The 24,822-nt window shown below is 39.9% G+C and overlaps 1 protein-coding gene across 2 annotated transcripts in view; it reads left to right on the top strand.

Moving 5' to 3' along the window:
* NR1H4 (nuclear receptor subfamily 1 group H member 4) overlaps positions 1-20,206 on the top strand; it is a 119,506-nt gene extending 99,300 nt beyond the window's left edge. The window contains exons 6-9 of one of the 2 annotated variants that reach the window (XM_073620389.1): positions 1,376-1,469; positions 5,621-5,767; positions 15,659-15,772; positions 19,847-20,206. In XM_073620389.1, the coding sequence (XP_073476490.1) occupies positions 1,376-1,469; positions 5,621-5,767; positions 15,659-15,772; positions 19,847-20,085 (594 nt within the window). In that variant the 3' untranslated portion in view covers positions 20,086-20,206. The remainder of the gene's footprint in view (positions 1-1,375; positions 1,470-5,620; positions 5,768-15,658; positions 15,773-19,846) is intronic. The other variant, XM_073620390.1, reaches the window with a different exon arrangement.
* Positions 20,207-24,822: the final 4,616 nt, after the last annotated feature.

The following is a 24,822-nucleotide window of genomic DNA, read 5'->3' as shown; positions in this document are numbered from 1 at the left end:
GGCGATTCAATGTTACCGAATAGATATAAAACCTTATCTTGGAAATGCTGGTATAATTACAGTGTATATACATGTTCACACTGGCTTTTCTTTTCTTGGTACTGAGTTTAAGTGGTCACTATAACAACATATAAACAATAAGTTCAGCAGTATAAGATAACTGACATACCACTGATAACAGTCTGCATACGTACATAATTCTTCGATAACCTACTGTTATGGCTGAACCTGGGACATTCTGACTTCCAGGTAGAGTTGGAGCTTGGAGCTTGTTGCTATCTTCTGCCCCCCCCCCCCCCCCTTACACTGAGTAAAAGGAATGTGCAGAAGACAGGAAGCTTTGCCAAGTTCCATTTTAATCATGTTTTAATCAGCCTGTTCAAAAGTGTTCTTCAAAATGAGGCCAAGATAAAAAGGTGGTACTCCAACTAAACCCTTTTCTCTAGTTTTGGATATAGAATGGAATGGTTAAAACACCTTTCAAGTTTTTATTGCTTTCTGTGTCCCAAAGGAGAGATTTGGTCTCACTTTCCATCTTGATTTAAACCATAAATTACCAATTTTAACCACATTTTGAGATAGTGTACAGGGTTGGTTTTCTAAAGGCAATAGGCTGTTCATTTTGCAAGGGAGGAAATTATACTTTTTCAAGGGAATTTGTTCTATAGCTTAGAGATTGTGGCGAAATATCCAATCACATACAAGGAAAAAAACAAAAAAAAAAAAACAAGTTTTGCTTTCACATGATTGGATGATGGAAGTCAGCAAGCTTCATCTTATTCACTAAGCTCTGGGAAAATTCCCTATTTAACTTTTAGTGAATCAACACCAGAGTCTCTTTTGTAATAAAAGCCTACCTGTCAGAAATGTTTCTTATAAATAAATAATCCCTATGTGTTACTGAATGGTAATATATTATTAATGTTCAGTCAAAATATTCTTAGTGCTCATAATGTAGATTTTTCTATGGAACAAATCTCTGTTGTCAGCTCATGCGCTTTTTAAGACAAGTTACGACATTTCTTGGAGGTCACAAAGATAATGATCAAAGATAGATCTATAAAACAGATGCATATCAGACTTGGTGTACACAGGGCAGGGACGCTATAAAGGTCTCTGTTCCAAGTATGGCATGTATGGCAGTCGGTGATAAGATCTGCAATCTCATTGTGATCTGAAGATAAACACATCTTCAAGAATTTCATTTTCAAGGTTTCTTAATACAATGAGGTTTGCTGAGAGGGAAGGGAAAATGTTGGAGTTCCAGTCAAACTTATAAGAATATGATATAAATGTCATCATGTGTTACTTACTGTTAGCATAAAATGGGGATTTTTTTCTGTGTATGTATCATATAAATTATTTTTTCCCACAGGAAAACTTGAGCACAGATGACAACTTTATTTTCCTGACAACCATGGCTACAAGTCATGTTCAGATTTTGGTGGAATTTACAAAGAAAATTCCAGGTATTTATATTTATAAATGTCCATCTATAAAAAATTGATTTTCCTCATCCCAGGGAAATTTGCGCCTATAATCTATGATTTGTATGTTATATCTGGATATACCTTGAATAATTTTCATTAGAACTTATACATGACCAACTGAGAAGAGGCTTAAAGTGGTTGTAAAGGCACAAGGTTTTTTACCTTTGTGCATTCTTTGCATGAAGGTAAAAAACCTTCTGTTTTTACAGGAGTCCCCCAGACCCCCCATTACTTACTTGAACCCCCTCTCGATCCAGCGATGTCCAAGAGAGCCACTGGCTCCCGCTGCTGTCAATCACAGCCAGTGAGCCAATCAGGAGATGGAGGGGGCGGGCCTGAACTTTGACTCTTTGTGTGAATGGACACAGAGCCGTGGGTCGGCAGCGTACCTGCTTGGGTGGCCCACGAGCAAGCTGCTTGCTGTGGGAGCACCTGGCAGGAGGAAGGGGCCAGGAGCACTGACAAGGGATCCGTGAAGGAGAAGAGGAGGACCAGGGTTGCTCTATGCAAAACCACTGCACAGAGCAGGTAAGTATAACATCCAAAGAAAACAAGTGTATAGGTACTGCAACCTTGCCACATAAAAGCTCCGCTCGGTGCTCAGACCTTGAGTCAGCTGACACCTCCAACGTACCAGAATAAGGAAAGGCATGGTTGGCACTCAGGATGACATCCAAAATAGTAATCCTTTATTAAATACATGTACAGAGCTGTTAAACAGCCTACGCATTTCAGACGTTAGTCCTTATACATGGCTGATAAAAAACAAAATAATTAACACTTAGGCTTCATGTACACAGAACACTTTTACAACCTCTCCTGAACGATTTAACTTGACAGATAGTAACCCATGTTTAAAACATCAGTTTTGCTGTGTTTAGCTGCGTTTTGCCGCGTTTGAAGCGTTTAAAAAAAAAAAAAAAAAAAAATTTAATTTTTTTTTCAAAATAGCCAAAAAAGAAAAACGCCTGTAAACGAAACATGACTAAATGCGATTTACCGCGTTTAGAAGTGTTTGGCGCTTGAAATTCCTCTAAACTCTGAACTCATTTTTTTGCGTTCCAATAAACCTTTTAGGCTCAACTGTCTAGATACTACTGTAAACGATCCTGTGTACATGTACTGATAAGATAACATAGAGGAGAGTTCAGGAGCAATTGAAAAAAATGCCCAACTGCTCCTAAACCAGCAGCAGTTTACATGAGGCCTTAAATAGTATATACAAAAGTCACATGATTAACCAACACAGGTGAATTAAAAATGCAAAAGGGAAAACCTGGCATGACTCTATGCAATGGAACACATCACAAAAAGTAAACATATGAAAAACCAGGCATATAAAAAGTGACCCACAAAAGCATGCTTTTGTGGGTCACTTTTTATATGTCTGGTTTTTCATATGTTTACTTTTGTGATGTGTTCCATTGCACAGAGTCATACTGGGTTTTCCCTTTTTGCATTTTTAATTCACCTGTGTTGGTTAATAATGTGACTTTTGTATATACTATTTAAGTGTTACTTATTTAGTTTTTTATCAGCCATGAATAAGGACTAATGTCCAAAACACGTAGGCTGTTTTACAACTCTGTACATGTATTTAATAAAGGATCACTATTTTGGATGTCATCCTGAGTGCCGACCATCCCTTTCCTTATTCAGGTAAGTATAACATGTTTTTTATTTAAACATAAAAACAAGGCTTTAGTATCGCTTTAAAGCCCAAGTCTGGGAAACTTGAAAACTATCCCATTCAGTCGGGCTGCGCCCACACTGCAAGGGTTATTTTCTTACTTAGTCCAGGGGGAATAAAAGCCCTTTATTTACCTGATCCTCCACTCATCTGGCAGACACCACTCCACCACACTCCAATTGTGGGCTGTCCCATTGAGTCATCACATCCATTGCAGAACTATAGATATTGCTCAGCTTTTGATGACATCAGAACTTCTCTTATTTGATTCCTTTTCATCTGTTAAAAGTACCCTTAAAAGAGCTTTCTTATATCTGTTCGATAAATGCAAAAATACTTGTTGATTCTGCCAGAAATTCTGTGAGCTGGTAACTTTCTGTGCCTGTATTGCACTCTTAACAGTTATATTGTTCCCATCTATAGGACTATAGAACTCCCCCAACCTCTATGTTCCTTACATGTTACTTGTTACAGCCGTATTCAGGGTGTAACATGTTACCGATGCAACAGCACCTGCACTCCTCCCCTCCGAGCCTCCATTGTGACAGTGGGCTGGGGATCATCTCTCCACACCTGCTGTCATCATTTTAAAAAAGAAGCCACCGCACAGGGTTTTTGCCGACACAGCTGCGTCATTCATTCACAGAGACCTGTGAATGAGGAAGCTACAACAATCATCAGTTACTGAGGTTTCTCAATGAACTACCGGGGCACTGTTGATCGTTCGAGGTATGGGCAGACAGCTACACTTATGCCCCGTACACACGATCAGACTTTCAGCCAACAAAACCGTGGATGTTTGTTCGAAGGTTGTTGGCTCAAACTTGTCTTGCAAACACACGGTCACACAAATGTTGGCCAACAATTCCGAACGTCAAGAACGTGGTGACGTACAAAACGTACGACGAGCCTAGAAAAATGAAGTTCAATAGCCAGTGCGGCTCCTTCTGCTTGATTCCGAGCATGAGTGAACTTTTGTGCGACGGACTTGTGTACACACCATCGGACTTTCCGACAACAAAGTTTTGTTGGTGGAAAATTTGAGAGCCTGCAAGCAAACATTTGTTGCCGGAAAGTCCGACAGCAAATGTTCGATGGAGCATACACATGGTTGGACTTTTTGACAACAAGCTCACATCCAACATTTCCCCTCGGAAAGCCTGACCATGAAATGCTCTACATGCTCCTAATAAAAAAAAATAACTGCACATTTTTTTACCTGCAGAAAGATGTGCATTTATTATTTTTTTACAAAGGTGAACTTATCTGTTAAGAAGAGAAGAGGGGGAGGTTTTGGTAGTACCTATGGTGATCACGCTGCTTTTCCATAGATCTGATAAGTAAGCATTGTCACCCTAGAACAGAAAGTGTGTTGTTTGCAGAATTATTTGGTAAAAATAAAGGAAAAATGTCTGTAAAAAAAAAAAAAAAACCTTGACTTCCTGTTCCAGAAACAAAGCAGTGGGTAAGGAAGCAGGATGTTAGTAAGACGAGATTTCTCCAATCCAAGAAGATTTGCTCTCTTAAACAGTTGTCTCTGAAACATGTATCCCCATTGGAAGGTTTCTCCTTCCCTTCTGTTCCTATGACACCTTTTGGATGTTAAATTTCCTATCATTTTTTGTTCCAGTGACAATGTTCTGATCCTTCTCCACTCTATGCAAAACTAAAAAAAATTGTTAATTTTTGCACTTATTTGTGTGTGAACATGTTGGCAGTTGTTGAACTGCAGTTTATCTGCCAACCTGAAAGTGATTTTGTGCCATTCTATAAGCTGGCAGGAGACCATTGGGGACTAATTTGTCCCCTAATATGGGCTCCAGGCAGCCATTTGTGAGTGGTCGTCGACTCCTACTGGATGCTGAAAAGCCTCAAGGTTTGGGAACCATCTTGACACAGAAGTACCTAAATAGAGAGAGAGCCCTGCTGGTTAAGAAGAGAGTAGGAGCAGTGTTAGGAAAAGGTACCTAATGAAGAGGGAAATAGTAGGTTTCCCCCTTACAGGGTGTCTCTTCTGCCAGCTTCTTGGAACTGCAAGGATTTTGGGGATCACTGGGTGACCCAGTAACCTGATACCTCATCCAGGGAAAGTGCTGCTAAGACCTTATGTGGTCTCTAAGCTCATGTGGTATCACTTCTGAAAAAGTGCTATGCTGGCTAACATTACCTTTTTCTGCCTGAAGAAGCACATGACCTGCAACCTATGTAGTGCCATTGCTGTAAACCACCTCATTTCTGTGATCATTTAAATTCTACAACATTCTAATTATTCTACATTATTACATTAATTTCACAATAGTAAGTATCAACGTGTGTTAACTCCTTCAAATTCACGGGTACAATGGTTAAGCCCAGCCCACAAACGCAAGTTTATGACTTCTTTAATAAATCAACATGTAAATGTTTACCTATGTGATTATACCATGTGTATTTTATATAGGTTTTCAAACATTAGATCACGAAGATCAGATTGCTCTCCTGAAAGGCTCTGCAGTTGAAGCTATGTTTCTTCGTTCTGCTGAGCTCTTCAACAAGAAGTTGCTAAATAGCCACACGGACGTCCTTGAAGAGAGGATTTGGAATAGTGGTAAGATCAGACTGTGGAAAGTCATTTTCTTACATGCCTCATACATTATTAATTGTATCTGGATTCAGAAGACTTGTTTGATGACACTAATAACAATCAGAACTAGTACATCAAGTGATTATCTTTTGTCTTTCAGTTTCTATCTAAAGCTGATATAATACCACCGTGCTCAATGTTTGCTTTGTTCATATGCTTGTATTAGCTTTTGTTTATGACGCACACATTGCTATTTGCATAAAAATACATGGAATCTCTTCTTTATATTGTTTTGATATTCAGATGCTTTACTGTGTTCTTAAATAATCTATAATAAATAAATAATCTAATGATAGACTGAAAGATAAAACCGCTGAATAACACTTAATTGCGTTCACTGTGAAAGTGAAATCACACAGTGTCATCTTTAGGCAAAGGCACCTTGCAGTCTGCTGTCCAGTGTGGCCAATTTGTTCTCCACCATTTGGAGACCAGTGCAATGAAGAAATTTGTTCCTCTCCTAGGCTGTCTGACTGTACAGATCTATAGCTGGCCATACACCAGTAGAATTTTGTTAAAAAAAATGTATTTTTTTTTGTTCAGTGTTTTAATAGTTAATGGGGTCAAATCAATGATCATTTTTGAGCAGAGTGATGAAAATAATCGAAATGAAATTCTAACACTGAATTCCTCTAATTCCAAAATTGAATGTTAAAGGAGAAGAGTAGGAATACAAAAAAATCAAACATCTATGCCAAGGGTCTCCAAACTATGGTCCTCCAGTTGTTCAGGAACTACAATTTCATATTGTCATGCCTGTGAATGTCAGAGTTGGCCCACTGTCAGCTGATTCTGGGTTACAGGAGAACACAAGTAAGTGCACTACTGCGATCCACAAGAGAATTATGGCCAAAAAGCTTTGGCCATACTTCTCATTTATAAGCAAACAAAATTTATGAAATTCATATGGCAATCTCACTAATGATAGACCAGTCTAACGTGGCCTCTTGTTGTTGTTGTTTAAAAGCTGAATTAACCCCCCCCCCCCAAAAAAATATATTGCAGTTAACCAATCCCTAAAGGTGGTGCTTGCATCGGTTTTCTTTTTTTAGGTTGTTTATTTCCTTTATTTTAAACCTTGTGAGCCAGCCAATAAGTCTTATTTTTAAGTTCCTGTAATAGATCAAGCTGTCCAGCAAAAGTGTAAGTTACATGGTTGAGACAGTAATAAAATACACCAGCGCAAAAAACAATAACACAAATAAACAGCAGCTGAACACTCCAGGTAAATTTACAACACCCCAGATCAGTATAACATAGAAATAGTGCAGCGCTAATTAAAGTTAAAAAAAAAAAAATCCATATAGGAAAGCACACAAAAGTTCCAGATAAAGTGACTATGTGCTTAGAAAACAATAGACTCCATGTCAGACATGCAAAACCTCCACCTTTAGACACTCTAAGCCCCTTACCTCGACGCCAGGACCCCTGAGTCAACAAAGGGTCAAAAGACTATCCCATAAAGGGTAAATATCCAGGAGCTCGGTCACAGTGATCTTCCTGGTGTGGACCCTATAGAAACACCAGATGGATTCATGCATGGACATCCCATCAAAGTAATGGATCGTAGATAATCACCAGTATCCTGACATATAGAGATAAATAGGAGACATCTAGTGCTCTCTGCTACCAAACTTTTAATTAAGTAAAAAAGAAGAAGAATCGCACTTACAAATAGAGCACTTCAACAAGTGCTTGTACATATAAATCACATAGGAGATGGCCACGAGTAACATCAACGTAACTCCTCTCCTTCCGTACACGTTACGTCCCGTGGGTGGGGACTTCATCAGTGGATACGGAGGCACGTCACACTCCCGTCTTATATACTTGTAAATATTCAACAGAGAGGAGGGACATCTCCCCTGGTTGCCTCTATCATTGAATCTCTACAGCCTGAGAACCAGGAATTAAAGGCAGCATATAACGCTGCGAGACGCCAATACAAAAGGGGGGGTGTCCCCTAATATGGGAAATCAACCCACTGAAGTTATGTGTGACACCATGCCTCTTAAAATGGCCAATAAAACTACCAAGATAATAAAATAAATATCAATTAATCCAAAATAGAAAAAATGTATTCATTATATATAAAATAAATTAATTTGTTATATATAAAAAAAAAAAACTAAAAACGTCATCCGCAGCCATCTTTTACAAATATATCCAATAATATATCCATAAAATATACAAATAAAAATCATCCAAACTTAACGATCAGAAATAAAACAATTTAAATCAAAAATCGACATTCAAGCCAGCAGGGACACCCACCTTGGTTTCAAATATTCAATAGGATTCCCTGCAGCTCAATTGTCTAATAAAATTGCCTCCTCTCCAGTGTCTTTTGATCTTCTCAATACCCCGGAAATTCAAGCCCCTGGGGTCACGATTATGAAAAAGTTTAAAATGCCTAGAAACATTATGCGTCTTTAGTCCCTTTTTAATATTATTCGCATACTCTCCCAATCTGATATGAAGTTCCCTAGATGTCCTGCCTATATACTGGAGACCACAATCGCACTCCACCATATAGACAACTCCTGAGGAATTCCTGAGAAATTGTGAGGAATTTCCCACAACATTCAAACAATCAAGGCCAGCAACGGAAAAGAAAAGACAGAGAGGAAGGAGAGAGGGTAGGAGATTACCAAAGGTAAAGGCCCCAGTAGGTGCAGGTATAGTTAATTTAAGTGGTATCCCCCTTAGTGAAGATGAGACACATGTATTGGATAAAGGGCTGAAATTTGCCCCAGTATGAAATTTGAATAAATTTCAAACTTATATCAGTTTACAGAAATATATGTGTAGTCTAAATATTAAAAAGTATTTTTTATCTATTCCCATCACCAGAAAGGTTAATCCATCTGAAGGGGTCCATTCTAATTTGTGAAACAAGTCTACATTTAACCCTTTAAATAATAATAAATATTGTGAAGTTTTTAAAAATATGGTATCTAGAGATCTTGATGAGTTAAAAATTAAAAAAGTGGCAGATCCCCAATATATTAAAAATGGTATAGCTTCTTTGGAAAAGAAATCATCATACGCCCTGCGGATAAATGGGGAGGCCTAGTGGTTCTCAATAAACCTTATTATCAAGCAGAAATGGTTTGTTGAGTGATCGGGAGACTTATCAGTTATTGACCAGAGATCCTATGTTTCAGTGCAAAGAGGAATTGCATGATCTGGTTGAAAAGGGCAAAAATGGGGGGATTCTGAACAAAAAAGAGGCAGATAACTTAGATTCATTGTTCTGCATAACCCCTATTATTTACATTTTGCTTAAAGTCCATAAGGATAGCATTAATCCAGCTGGACGACCTATAGTTAATGGGGTCGATTCAGTTACTGCCCGATTGCAGTGGCGGCTGGTGAAAATTTAGGATAGGGGGGCGCCAGACCTCGCCCTTCCTTTTTGACCCCTCACACTTCTCATAAGTCCACCCCTTTATAGAATCCACCCACTCCGTCCCCTGTATTCCACTTGCTTCCACTCATAGTGTCAGACGTATACAGCTTAGTATCACAGGACAGATTATACAGCCCCAGAATCACAAGACAGGAGTATACAGCCCCAGCATCACAGGACAGAGCATATAGCTCAGCCTCGCAGATCAGGGTATATAGCTCAGGCTCGCAGATCAGGGTATATAGCTTAGCCTCACAGATCAGGGTATCTAGCGCAGCCTCACAGATCAGGGTATCTAGCTCAGCCTCACAGATCAGGGTATACAGCTCAGCCTCACAGATCAGGGTATATAGCTCAGCCTCATAAATCAGGGTATACAGCTCAGCCTCACAGATTGGGGTATATAGCTCAGCATCACAGATCAGGGTATATAGCCCAGCCTCACAGATCAGGGTATGATCTAATGCACACCCTGGGCTATGGGCAGAAGCCTGGAGAGAGCAGCATCAGTCTGGGATATCACTAGATTCACCCCATCTGCCCAGCCTGTAAACAACAAACTAGCCAATGGGGTGGCTCACAGACAACCCCTGCTCTCTGGCTGAAAAATAAGCCTGATTGTGATACAATAGAATAAAATTCAAATCCAAATTTGTATAACATAATCTCCATAGGAAGCTAATTTTAGCGCAGTAGACAGCATAACAAAAAACAAATGGCAATGTTTTTATATTATTATGTGCATTTTAATGCTAATTATTGCTCAGAAAGAGAAAAAAAGGAGGGGGAAGAATAAAAGGATGGAGGGGGTTTGGAGGAAAGTAATAAAACAGAACCATATAAATAAGCAATTGCTTTTATTCCTTACTCACAGACTCTGCCTTTTTTTTTAAGCAGAGAACAGTCAGTACTTGAGCATATGGTGCCATCTAATGGTAACCAGTGGTACTTCAGTGATTAAATTACGTGTCTAACTTATCTGACCATAGTAACCTTGTAAAGTTAGTACGGTCTAATGAAAGCCACCAGTATGTTGTCACCAATTCCATGACTTTATATAAGGTTATGCTGAAAAGGGCTATAGAAAGAGGACATCCTACCACTACCAATGTATTGCATAGACACCCTAAATAAATTATTTAGTGACATCCATAATTAAATAAACACAATGAAAATGTTATAAATATAGAAATTGTATATATAACCACCGCAGTAAATCAATCAATTATATAGTGTCCATAAGTGCCGCCTTATAGTCATAAACCATGTATTGTGATCCACACTATACATAGTGCTCTTCTAGTGATGGGTCACTATTTTTGTATCACACGTGCTTCATGCTATGCTCAGTCCCTCCACCGGTTGTGGTCTCACTTGGGATAATGGATCTTATATAATGATATGATCTAATAATGCTTTTGTCCCTTCCAAGGAAACTGGAAGTGCTTTTCCTGGGACCCAATAACAGGATTGCTTCCTCCTCCTCCTACTAGTTCCTCCAGTCAGCCATGCACATATGAATATAAAATACTCCAACTGTGCTTTATCTTTAAAACACACTATTTCTAAAAACTCCAAGTAAAACACTCACATTTAAAAGGTGCTTCCAGTGCACCAAACTGTAAACGCATGTAACAATTGCTGTGTACACAAGTGTAAAATTCCAGTGTGCTATTTTGCCGCAGATCGCTAGTCCTCGGCATCCACCAGGGAGGTGCAGTCAGGGGAGGCAGGTATGCCATGAACATAAAAAAAACAAAAAGAAACAAAAAAAAGAAATAATAAATAAATAAATAATACATTTTAAAAAATCGAGCTTCGAGGGTTATAGCTTGGAGACCTGAGGTCACAGAGACTTTGGGGGGTAGGTAGCCTAGGTACTACCCCACCACTGGTAAAAATTTGGGGCTCCTACAACCTATGGTTCCAGAGATATGGGGCTCCTTATGCAGCCTGTCAGAAGCTACATACAGAGCAGCCAGTTTAAATACAAGCTGGCACACTCTGCTTGCAGCAGACTGAGAGGATGAGCTCACAGTGCCTCTCCTCACTTCTTGTCAGAGTCACTGTGCTCAATGGACAGCTTGAAGTCTTGGACCAATGGTAAAGTACCATTAGCCCCAGTTGTCCAATAAAAATTCTGCAGTGGAGGCACGCCTCTCACTGCAGTGTCATAGAAGGGGCATGTGTCTAAAAGACAAATGCTCCTTTCCAGCCCAGCCCTCTTAACTAGAAGGAAAAACATGGGTTTATGGGTATAAGATTTACCCACAATTCCATGTTTTTCTCACACAGTTAAGAGGGAGAATGAGAATTTGCTGCTGTTGTAATCAAGCTAAATCATACAGTATCTCACAAAAGTGAGTACACCCCTCACATTTTTGTAAATATTTTATTCTATCTTTTCATGGGACAACACTGAAGAAATGACACTTTGCTACAATGTAAAGTAGTGAGTGTACAGCTTTTATAACAGTGTCAATTTGCTTTTCCCTCAAAATAAATCAACACACAGCCATTAATGTCTAAACCGCTGGCAACAAAAGTGAGTACACCCCTAAGTGAAAATGTCCAAATTGGGCCAAATTAGCCATTTTCCGTCCCCAGTGTCATGTGACTCATTAGTGTTACAAGGTCTCAGGTGTGAATGGGGAGCAGGTGTGTTAAATTTGGTCTTATCGCTCTCACTCTCTCATACTGTTTACTGGAAGTTCAACATGGCACCTCATGGCAAAGAACTCTCTGAGGATATGAAAAAATGAATTGTTGCTCTACATAAAGATGGCCTAGGCTATAAGGAGATTGCCAAGACCCTGAAACTGAGCTGCAGCATGGTGGGCAAGACCATACAGCAGTTTAACAGGACGGGTTCCACCCAGAACAGGCCTCACCATGGTTGACCAAAGAAGTTGAGTGCACGTGCTCAGCGTCATATTCAGAGGTTGTCTTTGGAAAATAGGCTTATGAGTGCTGCCAGCATTGCTGCAGAGGTTGAAGGGGTGGGGGGTCAGCCTGTCAGTGCTCAGACCATATGCTGCACACTGCATCAGATTGGTCTGCATGGCTGTTTTCCCAGAAGGAAGCTTCTTCTAAAGATGATGCACAAGAAAGCCCACAAACAGTTTGTGGAAGACAAGCAGACTAATAGGGCGTACACACGGTCGGACTTTGTTCGGACATTCCGACAACAAAATCCTAGGATTTTTTACGACGGATGTTGGCTCAAACTTGTTTTGTCTACACACAGTCGCACAAAGTTGTCGGAAAATCCAATCGTTCTAAACGCGGTGACGTAAAACACGTACGTCGGGACTATAAACGGGGCAGTGGCCAATAGCTTTCATCTCTTTATTTATTCTGAGCATGTGTGGCACTTTGTCCGTCGGATTTGTGTACACACGATCGGAATTTCCGACAACGGATTTTGTTGTCGGAAAATTTTATCTCCTGCTCTCCAACTTTGTGTGTCGGAAAATCCGATGGAAAATGTCCGATGGAGCCCACACACGGTCGGAATTTCCGACAACACGCTCCGATCGGACATTTTCCATCGGAAAATCCGACCGTGTGTACGGGGCATAAGGACATGGATTACTGGAACCATGTTCTGTGGTCTGCTGAGACCAAGATAAACTTATTTGGTTCAGATGGTGTCAAGCGTGTGTGGTGGCAACCAGGTGAGGAGTACAAAGACAAGTGTGTCTGCCTACAGTCAAGCATGGTGGTGGGAGTGTCATGGTCTGGGGCTTAATGAATGCTGCCGGCACTGTGGAGCTACAGTTCATTAAGGGAACCATGATTGCTTACATGTACTGGGACATACTGAAGCAGAGCATGATCCCCTTCCTTTGGAGACTGGGCCGAGAGGCAGTATTCCAACATGATAACGACCCCAAACACACCTCCGAGATGACCACTGCCTTGCTAAGGAAGCTGAGGGTATAGGTGATGGACTGGCCAAGCATGTCTCAAGACCTAAACCCTATTGATCATCTGTGGGGCATCCTTAAATGGAAGGTGGAGGAGCGCAAGGTATCTAACATCCACCAGCTCCATGATGGCGTCATGGAGGAGTGGAAGAGGACTCCAGTGGCCACCTGTGAAGCTCTGGTGAACTTCATGCCGAAGAGGGTTAAGGCAGTGCTGGAAAATAGTGGTGGCCACACAAATAATTGACACTTTGGGCCCAATTTGGAGATTTTTACCTAGGGGTGTACTCACTTTTGTTGCCAGCGGTTTAGACATTAATGGCTGTGTGTTGAGTTATTTTGAGGAGACAGCAAATTTACACTGTTATACAAGTTGTGCACTCGGCACTTTACATTGTAGCAAAGTGTAATTTCCTCAGTGTTGTCGCATGAAAAGATAGAATAGAATATTTACAAAAATGTGAGGGGTGTACTCACTTTTGTGAGATACTGTATGATTTAGCTTGATTACAACAGCAGCAAATTCTGTATATTATTATGTCATATGTTATAAGATAATAATTTATTATTTATCTATTTACTGTGAAATTACTGATTTGAAGTTATAACTTCAAACTTCAGTAATTTGTCCGTTAAGCCACCTGCTTGAGTACAGTTTTTGAAAATATAGTAAATGACCTTACAAACAATATATAATAATTAAGGAAGAAAATCTTCATACAAAAAAATGTTCATAAAAATGTGCAAATATGCGATATCATCAAAATAAGTAACTTTTATGAAAATGTGCAAATAATCTTCGAAGATAAAGTGCAAGATGCGCCAAAGTGATAATTAGTGCAAAAAATCATATCCAATTAAGGATAACAGATACACAGTTCAAAAGATAATAAAGTGCTTGTGCAAAAAACAAGGAAATCCAATTCATGCAAGTGTTTCCACCATCCACTGTGCGCTATTAGTTTGCCCCAGCCTCTCACCTCATATGGAGACCCCTACAGGTCAAGTCAAGCCTTTATGTGGATGGAGTACTGATTCCACAGCAATTGATTAGTTTCCAAAGGTATCCAAGACAACACCAGTAAAGTGATCAGTTTCCAGGCTCATCAAATGCAGATTACATGCAATAAAAGAGGGGGGGGGGGCACCATGGTGTAGTAATCCAGTGCAATTTATTAAAACACAAGCAGTAACTTACAGTTTAAAAACACTCAATACAGCTTTACAAAACGAGGGGACTTCCGGTCTCGGCCGGATACCCTTTGATAAAGCCACGTGTTCAGTGACGCAACGTGTGACTGAACACGTGAATAGATACCTAACAGGTCACGCTTTAAAATTGCGCACACTCATGGAATGGCGCCAAACTTCAGTACTTAAAAATCTCCATAGGCGAAAAGTTTTTTACAGATTACATCTTCACAGTTACAGAGGAGGTCTAGTGCATCAGAGCCCCTCCCCTACGCGTTGCACCACAGGGTCACGTGGCTTCCTCAGGGGAGTAAATAGATACCTAACATGTCACGCTTTAAAATTGCACACACTCGTGAAATGGCGCCAAACTTCAGTACTTAAAAATCTCCATAGGCAAAAAGTTTTTTACAGATTACACCTTTACAGTTACAGAGGAGGTCTAGTGCATCAGAGCCCCTCCCCTACGCGGTGCGCCACAGTGTCACTTGACTTCCTCAGGGGGATATCTAGTGACCCATCACTAGAAGAGCACTTATTATAAGTGTGGATCACAATACTGTATATGGTTTATGACTATAAAGTGGCATTTATGAACAGTATATTAATGATTGATTTATGGTGGTGGTTGTATATATTTTCTATATTCATAACATTTTGATTGCGTTTATTCAATTATGGATATTACTAAACAATCTATGTAAGGTGTCTATGCACTACATTGGTAGTGGTAGGATTTGCACCTAAATATTTGAACACAGCATTTAAACGCGGTATTTTGTACTTAAGTGCGGAGCACGGCGCCAATATTTAATTTATTTATATGTTTGATCATATGCTAATAAGAGTGTGGAAGGTGTGAGCGATTTACAATTTATAAATATTTTTAGTGGTTAAACAACTCATAGCAGTGCCATAACACTTGTTCAGTATAGAAAGAGGACAACCATGTCAGATTATACGGCAATTTGATACTGGATCTCAGATGCCAATAAAGCAGATGTACACAATTCGGATCAGAGCCCATTTTTGCAAGTAAATGCCATAAAAAATATGTTGGCTGTGATGGCCCAAAGGATGAAACAAAGTTTTTCATTTTGGGTTGGAAAAGAAGGTTGTTTATCAAGGTATTTAATCACTAAATGACATTTTCATTATAGTTTTGTTCTTGCTATAAGAAAATATCAGATCGGTAGCTTACAACTTTCACATCAAGTCTTTTTCATACATAGTACATCCAGTCTATGTTTATATATTTATAGATCATGAAGGTGTAAAGAAACATAACTCTGAAGAAAAAGCAGTCTGCTATTTTTTTTCTAGGTATTTCTCATGATTACATAAATCCCATGTTCAGTTTTTATAAGAGTGTCGGGGAGCTGAAGATGACCGAGGAAGAGTATGCACTGCTCACGGCAGTTGTGATTCTCACACCAGGTACATTATCAATAAACAATTATCAATACCTGAACAAAGTGTAAAGTACTGATATAGTTTCAATGATAGACTGGGTGAAATCTGCCATAAGGCAAGGTAAGAAATGATCTGAGGTGGAGACATTTGCTTTAGGCCTAACATAAAAGACAGTTAGACAGTTTGCCTTTAGGCTTCAGGTGCCTTCTGCACCTCTAAGGAAAACAATAATAGTTTCAAGTAATGCTTTTAACTGCCTTTTATCTAGTTTAAAGTGATTCTAAAGGTTATAATTTTTTTTAAAAACAAACAAATACTTAACTGCTCTGGCCAATGGTTTTTCACAGAGTAGCCCCAATCCTCTTCTTTTTGGGTCCCCTGCTGACGGTCCTGGTTCCTACCCCCTGCCGAGTGTCCCTAATAGCAAGCCTCTTGCAATGGGGGCACTCAAGTGGGCTCGATCCAGAGCCACACTCCTGTGAATAGACATTGTCCATTCACACACAGAACATGGCTTGGTCCCACCCCTCGCTCTCCTCCTAACTGGCTATGATTGACAGCAGCAGGAGCCAATGACTTCCGCTGATTTGTGAGCGAATGTCATATGACTTCCACCTGGATCTATGAGAGGGCGGGTAGGAACCGGTTAATGCAGAGAATGCATTAAGGTAAAAAAACTTCTGCCTTAGAACCACTTTAAGCTCATTTAGCTTATGGTTCATGTATGCATTTTTTTCGGTGGTATGTAGCTACTGAAAGTGCAGAAATTCTCCATGGTACATCTCCCCCGCACCCCTAAAAACAGATGGTTATTTTATCTATTTTTAACAAAAATTAAAAAATTACTTTATAAAGCTGAACTTCAGGCAAGCAGCTAAATACAGATATAAAAAAACATATTTTGCATAGGAACTGCTTTACCTGCCAAATCAATTATACTTATGTCCATCCAGCCCTGAGATTTACACAGCATTTCTATATAGTGCAACCCCTTATGGTAGGGCGAGAGACCCAATTTTTCATTTCTGCAGTTACACTCGCAGCTCTTGTCCCTTACCCAGCCTTTGACTGGACAGTGAAAGGAGAAGCAGCAAACAGTTTGTTTTTTTTTTTTCAAGTGTTGGATAATATAGGGAAGAGGGTTTTATTGGTTTCCAGGGCTTCCTTAAAGAAAATTACTCTCACTTCTTATATTGTAGACAACAGTTTCACCAGAGAAGAAGTAGGGGAAAATCTGCAACGAGGGCTCAGACCGAAAAAAAAAATCTCACATGAGTTCTAGTCCTTTCCCACTTTATTAAAGAAAAATATTTTTATTTTTGTCTGTGTTGCTGTTATCTGAAGCCCCAGATAAGTGGGGTTGTCATTCTTCCCCATTTTATCCAAAACTAAGAAAAAAAGTTTTGCCTGAGAATACAATTTTTATAGAAAAATGAACCATTGATTAGCATTGAAATGATACTTTCTGAGCACAAAATGCTTTTTGAAACATGTAATTTTTGATGTGGTAATGTTTTTAAAAAAGAGTGGGATTAAAAACAAAAAAACTGAAAGTACAAAGATTAGAGGGTCTCTTGTACTTCCAGGTTATCAATTTTTAATTGGATTTTCAGGTGTTTTTATTTGAGCTTTTTTGAGCATTTTTTCATGCATATGCGGACATATTAGAAGAGTATTTCAAGGCTTTTACATGTGTATTCAAGCTTCGGATGTTTTTGTTTTAGCCAATGGAAAGCACTAAGGAGGGAAGACAAGTTCTTACAGGCTAAAGGACACTGAATTGAACACTGAAGGACTGAAATACACGTGAAAATGCTTGATTTGAACATTTACTGCTGTTCCTGTTGAAGTCTCTGGAGTCAAAAACACCCAGTCTGCCTCAAAAGTAGCTCATGTAGCTTTCGAAGCCTCGGGTGTCGAGCTACAGGTGTCTGAGCCTTCATATGTGAATGACCTGCATTTATTGTGAACCCAACTTTAGGGTCTCCACACTGGCATCCGCTCTGGCATGTCCCCCATTCATTGTGTTCGACTGAGAGTGCAGGTCAGGCTAGGTGTCTGCCCTGACTCCATGTAATGGACAGCACAAATAGAGTATAATATCAGCCACCGCACACCATAGCCCACCATAGCCCAGCATGTAATAAGTGATAGCAGCCTCAGCCGAACTCCATCCAGGCCATGCCCCCTGACATGTTTTGCCCCAACCACAGGGCTTAGTCATGGAGGTGAGCCCCGTGGGTGGGGCGAAACATGTTTGGGTGTGACCTGGATGGAGTTAGGCTGAGGCTGCTATCTATCGCTTATTACACGCTGGGCTTGTAGAGCATGCGGTGGCCGAGATTTTCTCTATTTCTAATGTGTCCCCCATTTAATTACATTAGATTTTTGTTTAGAGTTCTTGCTTTGAGTTCAGGTGTGAATATAAAATAAATATTAACCACTTAAGGACCGGGCCTATTTTTTCAGACTTGGTGTTTACAATTTAAAATCATTTTTTTAGCTAGAAAATTACTTAGAACCCACAAACATCATATATATATTTTTTCTAACACCCTAGAGAATAAAATGGTGGTCGTTGAAATACTTTCTGTAACACCGTATTTGTGCAGCGGTCCTACAAGCGTACTTTTTTTGGAAAAATACACTTTTTTAATTAAAAAATAAGACAACAGTAAAGTTAGCCCAATTTTTTTTATATTGTGAAAGATGATGTTACGTCAAGTAAATTGATACCCAACATGTCACGCTTCAACATTGCGCCCGCTCATTGAATGGCAACAAACTTTTTCCCTTTAAAAACCTACAAAGGCGACATTTAAAAAATTCTACAGGTTGCATGTTTTAAGTTACAGAGGAGGTCTAAGACTAGAATTATTGCTCTCGCTCTAACAATCATGGTGATACCTCACATGTGTGGTTTGAACACCGTTTTCATATGCAGGCACTATTCACGTATGTGTTCGCTTCTGCGCGCAAGCTTGGCGGGACGGGGTGTTTTAAAAAAAAAAAAAAAGAATTTCTTATTTATTTTACTTTTGATTTTTGATTTTTACACTGTTCTTTTTTTTAAAAAATGTCACTTTTATTCCTATTGCAAGGAATGTAAACATCCCTTGTAATAGAAAAAAAGGCATGACAGGACCTCTTAAATATGAGATCTGGGGTCAAAAAGACCTCAGATTTCATATTTACACTAAAATGCAATAAGAAAAAAAAATGTTGTTTAAAAGAAATATAAATTCAAAAAATTCCTTTAAGAGCCATGGGCGTCAGTGACGTTTTGACATCGCTTCCGCCCTGCAATGGTATGGAGCCAGGTGGGGGCCATCTTCCCCTCACTCAGCTCCATGCCAAGCAGCAGAGAGGACCCGATCGCCTCCGCCACTGCCGGTGGCTCCGGTAAGCGGCGGAGGGCACCGGAGAGCGGCGGGGGGGCCCAATCCTGCCGCCGATAAAAGTGATCTCACGGTGAATCCGCCGCTGAGACCACTTTTATCCTAAAGCGGGCCGCTCGCTGAAGAAGTGGATACTGGGGTTATGGCAGCTAGCTGCTGCCATAACAACGGTATTCCACTTCAAAGAGCTGCCGTATAATGAAGGCGGGCGATCCGGAAGTGGTTAAATATAAAATAAATATTAAAGTATAACTAAAAGCAAAACTTTTTTCGTTTTACTTTTGGATAGAGAGGAGAGGGATTAGAACCCCTGTCATGTTTTTATTGCTGTCTGAGCCCATTGTTATGGAGATTAATGCTATTGTTCCTGTTTACCATTACCAACAAAAGTGAAAAGAAAAGAAAACTCCAAAGTTAGGGTTGTCCCTAGAACAGGAATAGTTGGGATATCTTGAAATGGGGACACTGGTTCTGGTGGTGACAACCGGGGATTCCTTCATTTTCTCTAACTTTCTAGTTTGACAAGGACAGGATAAGAATGAAAATATCCCCAATGGGATGCAGATGGCAAAAATAAACCCCACAGAGAAGATTTGTCTAAAGTTCTACATTAACTACGGTATTTACTGGTTTCTTATTTGCAACGACTAAGCAAACAGAATTATTTTAACTATTATTTTTTTCCTTTTATTCCTGGCAGATCGTCAGTACCTTAAGGACAAAGAGTCTGTTGAAAAGCTTCAAGAGTCTTTCCTACACATTTTGGAAAAGCTTTGCAAGCAACATCACCCCAACAACCCTCAACACTTTGCCCGGCTTTTGGGGCGTCTCACTGAACTACGAACATTTAGCCATCACCATACCGACATGGTAATGTCATGGAGAGTCAGTGACCACAAATTTACACCCCTCCTATGTGAAATCTGGGATGTCCAATAACAAAGGGACGAGTTATGGAAAAGAAAACTTCTAATTTTGAACTCTTACTTCATACATAAATATATATATATATATATATATATATATATATATATATATATATATATATATATATATATATATAATATATATATACAGTTGCAATAAAAAGTATGTGAACCCTTTTGGAATGATATGGATTTCTGCACAGTATGGTGGTGGGGGCATCATGGTTTGGGTCTGCTTTGCTGCGTTAGGGCCTGGACGGATTGCTATCATTGAAAAATTAATTCCCAAGTTTATCAAGACATTTTGCAGGAGAACTTAAGGCCATCTGTCCAGCAGCTGAAGCTCAACAGAAGATGGCTTAAACAGAAGAAAATATGTCTTCTGAAGTGGCCCAGTCAGAGTCCTGACCTCAACCCGATTGAGATGCTGTGGCATGACCTCAAGAAAGCGATTCACACCAGACATCCCAAGAATATTGCTGAACTGAAATAGTTCTGTAAAGAGGAATGGTCAAGAATTACTCCTGACTGCTGTGCAAGTCTGATCTGCAATTACAGGAAACGTTTTGTTGAAGTTATTGCTGCCAAAGGAGGTTCAACCAGTTATTAAATCCAAGGGTTCACATACTTTTTCCACCTGCACTGTGAATGTTTACATGGTGTGTTCAATAAAAACATGGTAACATTTAATTCTTTGTGTGTTATTAGTTTAAGCAGACTGTGATTGTCTATTGTTGTGACTTAGATGAAGATCAGATCGCATTTTATGACCAATTTGTGCAGGAATCCAATTCATTTCAAAAGGGTTCAAATACTTTTTATTGCAACTGTGTGTATATATATATATATATATATATATATATATATATATATATATATATATATATTCATAATAGACATGATTACTACTTTAATAATATAATAATTAACTTTTCCATTGTATGTATGTATGTATGTATATATAATGTAAATGTATTTTCAGAACCAGTTTTGAATTTTTATGGAGAAAAAAAAGCAGGCTAGGATTATTATCTTAACCGCCAGTTACTGTATGTTAGGCTGTGGGCTATTTTTTTCTTTATGAAATAGAGTTTCTAATGACCTGCTGTACATGGGATGATTTATAATGTGCTTGTTGTGACTTTTCAGTTTTGATAATTTTATGTAGAGATGCTTGGTATGCTGCAGCTTGAGGTCATGATAACCATTTTTTTTTAAGGTCGGAGTATCTTATATGCCCCACCTCTACCTCCACAACCTCATTTTACTTGTGTGCTTTTTAGCATTTCCCTTTATGAACAGCAATGAAGAATGCTATAGTTTTAGTGAATTAAATACCAAGATATATAGCAGGTTGCACTTATTGCATGTGCAGGTTTTTTTTTTATCACATATATAAATCTATAATCACTTGCTTGCTCACCGGGACATAATTTTTCACCTAGAATTAAGGTGGTGGAGCCCTGGCCCAAAAGCTTGATGGTAAATGACTGTATTGAATGATTGTTATGGCGTGGCAGCTCTCTATTGCCCCATGTAGAACCACCGGGGTTCCTGGGGGGGTTAAGTTGTATGGAGAGAAAGGGTGAAAGCATAAAGCCACAGGGATTGGCCAAAATATGAATTTTCAATTGTTCACAATAAAAAGGATCTATCAAAATTGGTCATACAACACATTTCAGGGGTCATGCACAATCTTCTTTCGTTAGGGTTTAGGTTTATTTAGCAAAATCTATCTGGACTGTTGATTAATCCTGGATTTTAGTTATTAGTCAATATTATTAGTTTGAACCTTGGTCAGTAGAGTTGTATAGCAGCCGTATCAATAATCAGTATTTTTTACTAGAAAATTACTTAGAACCCCCAAACATATATTATATATATATTTATTTATATATATATATATATATATATATATATATATATATATATATATACAGTATCTCACAAAAGTGAGTACAACTCTCACATTTTTGATATTTTATTCTATCTTTTCATGTGACAACCCTGAAGAAATGACACTTTGCTACAATGTAAAGTAGTGAGTGCACAGCTTGTATAACAGTGTAAATTTGCTGTCCCCTCAAAATAACTCAACACACAGCCATTAATGTCTAAACCGCAGGCAACAAAAGTGAGTACACCCCTAAGTGAAAATGTTCAAGTTGGGGCCAAAGTGCCAATATTTTGTGTGGTCACCATTATTTTCCAGCACTACCTTGACCCTCTTGGGCATGGAGTTTCACAGGTTGCCAATGGAGTCCTCGTCCACTCCTCCATGTTGACAGCACGGAGCTGGTGGATGTTAGAGACCCTGTGCTCCTTCACCTTCCGTTTGAGGATGCCCCACAGATGCTCAATAGGGTTTAGGTCTGGAGACATGCTTGGCCAGTCCATCACCTTTACCCTCAGCTTCTTTAGCAAGGCAGTGGTAGTCTTGGAGGTGTGTTTGGGGCCCTGCGGCCCAGTCTCTGAAAGGAGGAGATCATGCTTGGCTTCAGTATGTCACAGTACATATTGGCATTCATGGTTCCCTCAATGAACTGTAGCTCCCCAGTGCCGGTGTCTTGCCGAGAAAGTTCCCCAGGCGGATAAGTTCCCCCCCTGTACTGCGCAGGCGCAGCGCCTGTGCAGTACGAACTACTAGCAGCCGCCGGAGATAGCCGAACGTCAAAATCTACAATCAGCAGCGCCTGCGCCCTGGGTTCAGGTTCCTTCCTCACCATCCAAGTGGACCTAGAGGGGGAATAAAAAAGATCCGAGCGAAGTGAGGCCGTGCCCGAAGCGTGGCGAGCCTGCGAGGGGCCCTCTTACAGGCGCCGTGTACAGCTAATTTTCTCCTATTTATCTTCGACTATTTTCGCCGGATCCTACTGCGCAGTAGAGGGGGGTCCTTATCCGCCGAGCGGAACTTTCTCGGCAGAACACCGGCAGCACTCATGCAGCCCCAGACATAACAATCCCACCACCATGCTTGACTGTAGGCAGACACACTTGTCTTTGTCCTCCTTACCTGGTTGCTGCCACACACGCTGAACACCATCTGAACCAAATAAGTTTATCTTGGTCTCATCAGACCACAGGACATGATTGCAGTCATCCATGTCCTTAGTCTGCTTGTCTTCAGCAAACTGTTTGCAGGCTTTCTTGTGCATCATCTTTAGAAGAGGCTTCCTTCTGGGATGACAGCCATGCAGACCAATTTGATGCAGTGTGCGGTGTATGGTCTGAGCACTGACAGGCTGACCCCCCCACCCCTTCAACCTCTGCAGCATTGCTGGCTGCACTCATACGTCTATTTTCCAAAGACAACCTCTGGATATGACGCTGAGCATGTGCACTCAACTTCTTTGGTCGACCATGACGAGGCCTGTTCTGAGTGGAACCTGTCCTGTTAAACTTCTGTATGGTCTTGGCCACCGTGCTGCAGCTCTGTTTCAGGGTCTTGGTAATCTTCTTATAGCCTAGGCCATCTTTATGTAGAGCAACTATTCTTTTTTTCAGATCCTCAGAGAGTTCTTTGCCATGAGGTGCCATGTTGAATTTCCAGTGACCAGTATGAGAGAGTGAGAGCAATAACACCAAATTTAACACACCTGGTCCCCATTCACACCTGAGACCTTGTAACACTAACGAGTCACATGACACCGTGAAGGGAAAATGGCTAATTGGGCCCAATTTGGACATTTTCACTTAGGTGTGTACTCACTTTTGTTGCCAGCGGTTTAAACATTAATGGCTGTGTGTTGAGTTATTTTGAGGGGACAGCAAATTGACACTGTTATACAAGCTGTACACTCACTACTTTACATTGTAGCAAAGTGTAATTTCTTCAGTGTTGTCACATGAAAAGATAGAATAAAATATTTACAAATATGTGAGAGGTGTACTCACTTTTGTGAGATACTGTATATATATATTTTAGCAGAGACCCTAGAGCAGTGATGGCGAACCTTGGCACCCCAGATGTTTTGGAACTACATTTCCCATAAAGCTCAACTACACTGAAGAGTGCATGAGCATCATGGAAAATGTAGTTCCAAAACATCTGGGGTGCCAAGGTTCGCCATCACTGCCCTAGAGAATAAAATGGCGATCGTTGCAATATTTTATGTCACACTGTATTTGCGCAGAGGTCTTTCAAGCTCATTTTTTGGGGAAAAATACACTTCAATGAATTTAAAAAAAACAAAACAGTAAAGTTAACCCAATTTTTTTGTATAATGTGACAGATGATGTTACGCCGAGAATCGTGAGAGAATTATGATCTTTATTCTAAGCAAAAAAATTGTGATTCTCATTTTATCCAGAATCGTGCAGCTCTAGTTTACAGTTAGTATTATGCCTCGTACACACGATCGGACTTTTCGACAACAAAACTGTGGAATTTTGTTCGAAGGTTGTTGGCTCCAACTTGTCTTGCATACACACGATCACACAAATATTGGCCAACAATTAGGAACGTAGTGAAGTACAAGACGTACGACAAGCCGATAAAAAGGAAGTTCAATAGTCATGTGATATCTACATTACAAACTAGTTTTACAAGACCGAGTGCTTCCGGCTCGTACTTGATTCCGAGCATGCGTGAACTTTTGTGCGACGGACTTGTGTACACATGATCAGAAAGTCAGACAACAAAGTTTTGTTGGCGGAAAATTTGAGAACCTGCTAGCCAACATTTGTTGGCGGAAAGTCCCATAACAAATGTCTGATGGAGCATACACACGGTCGGACTTTCAGCCAACAA

The sequence above is a fragment of the Aquarana catesbeiana genome, linkage group LG03, assembly GCF_042186555.1.
Source record: "Aquarana catesbeiana isolate 2022-GZ linkage group LG03, ASM4218655v1, whole genome shotgun sequence".
NCBI classification, from domain to species: Eukaryota; Metazoa; Chordata; class Amphibia; order Anura; family Ranidae; genus Aquarana; species Aquarana catesbeiana.
Note: the sequence above shows the minus strand (reverse complement) of the source record. Positions and strands in the feature narration are given on the sequence as shown.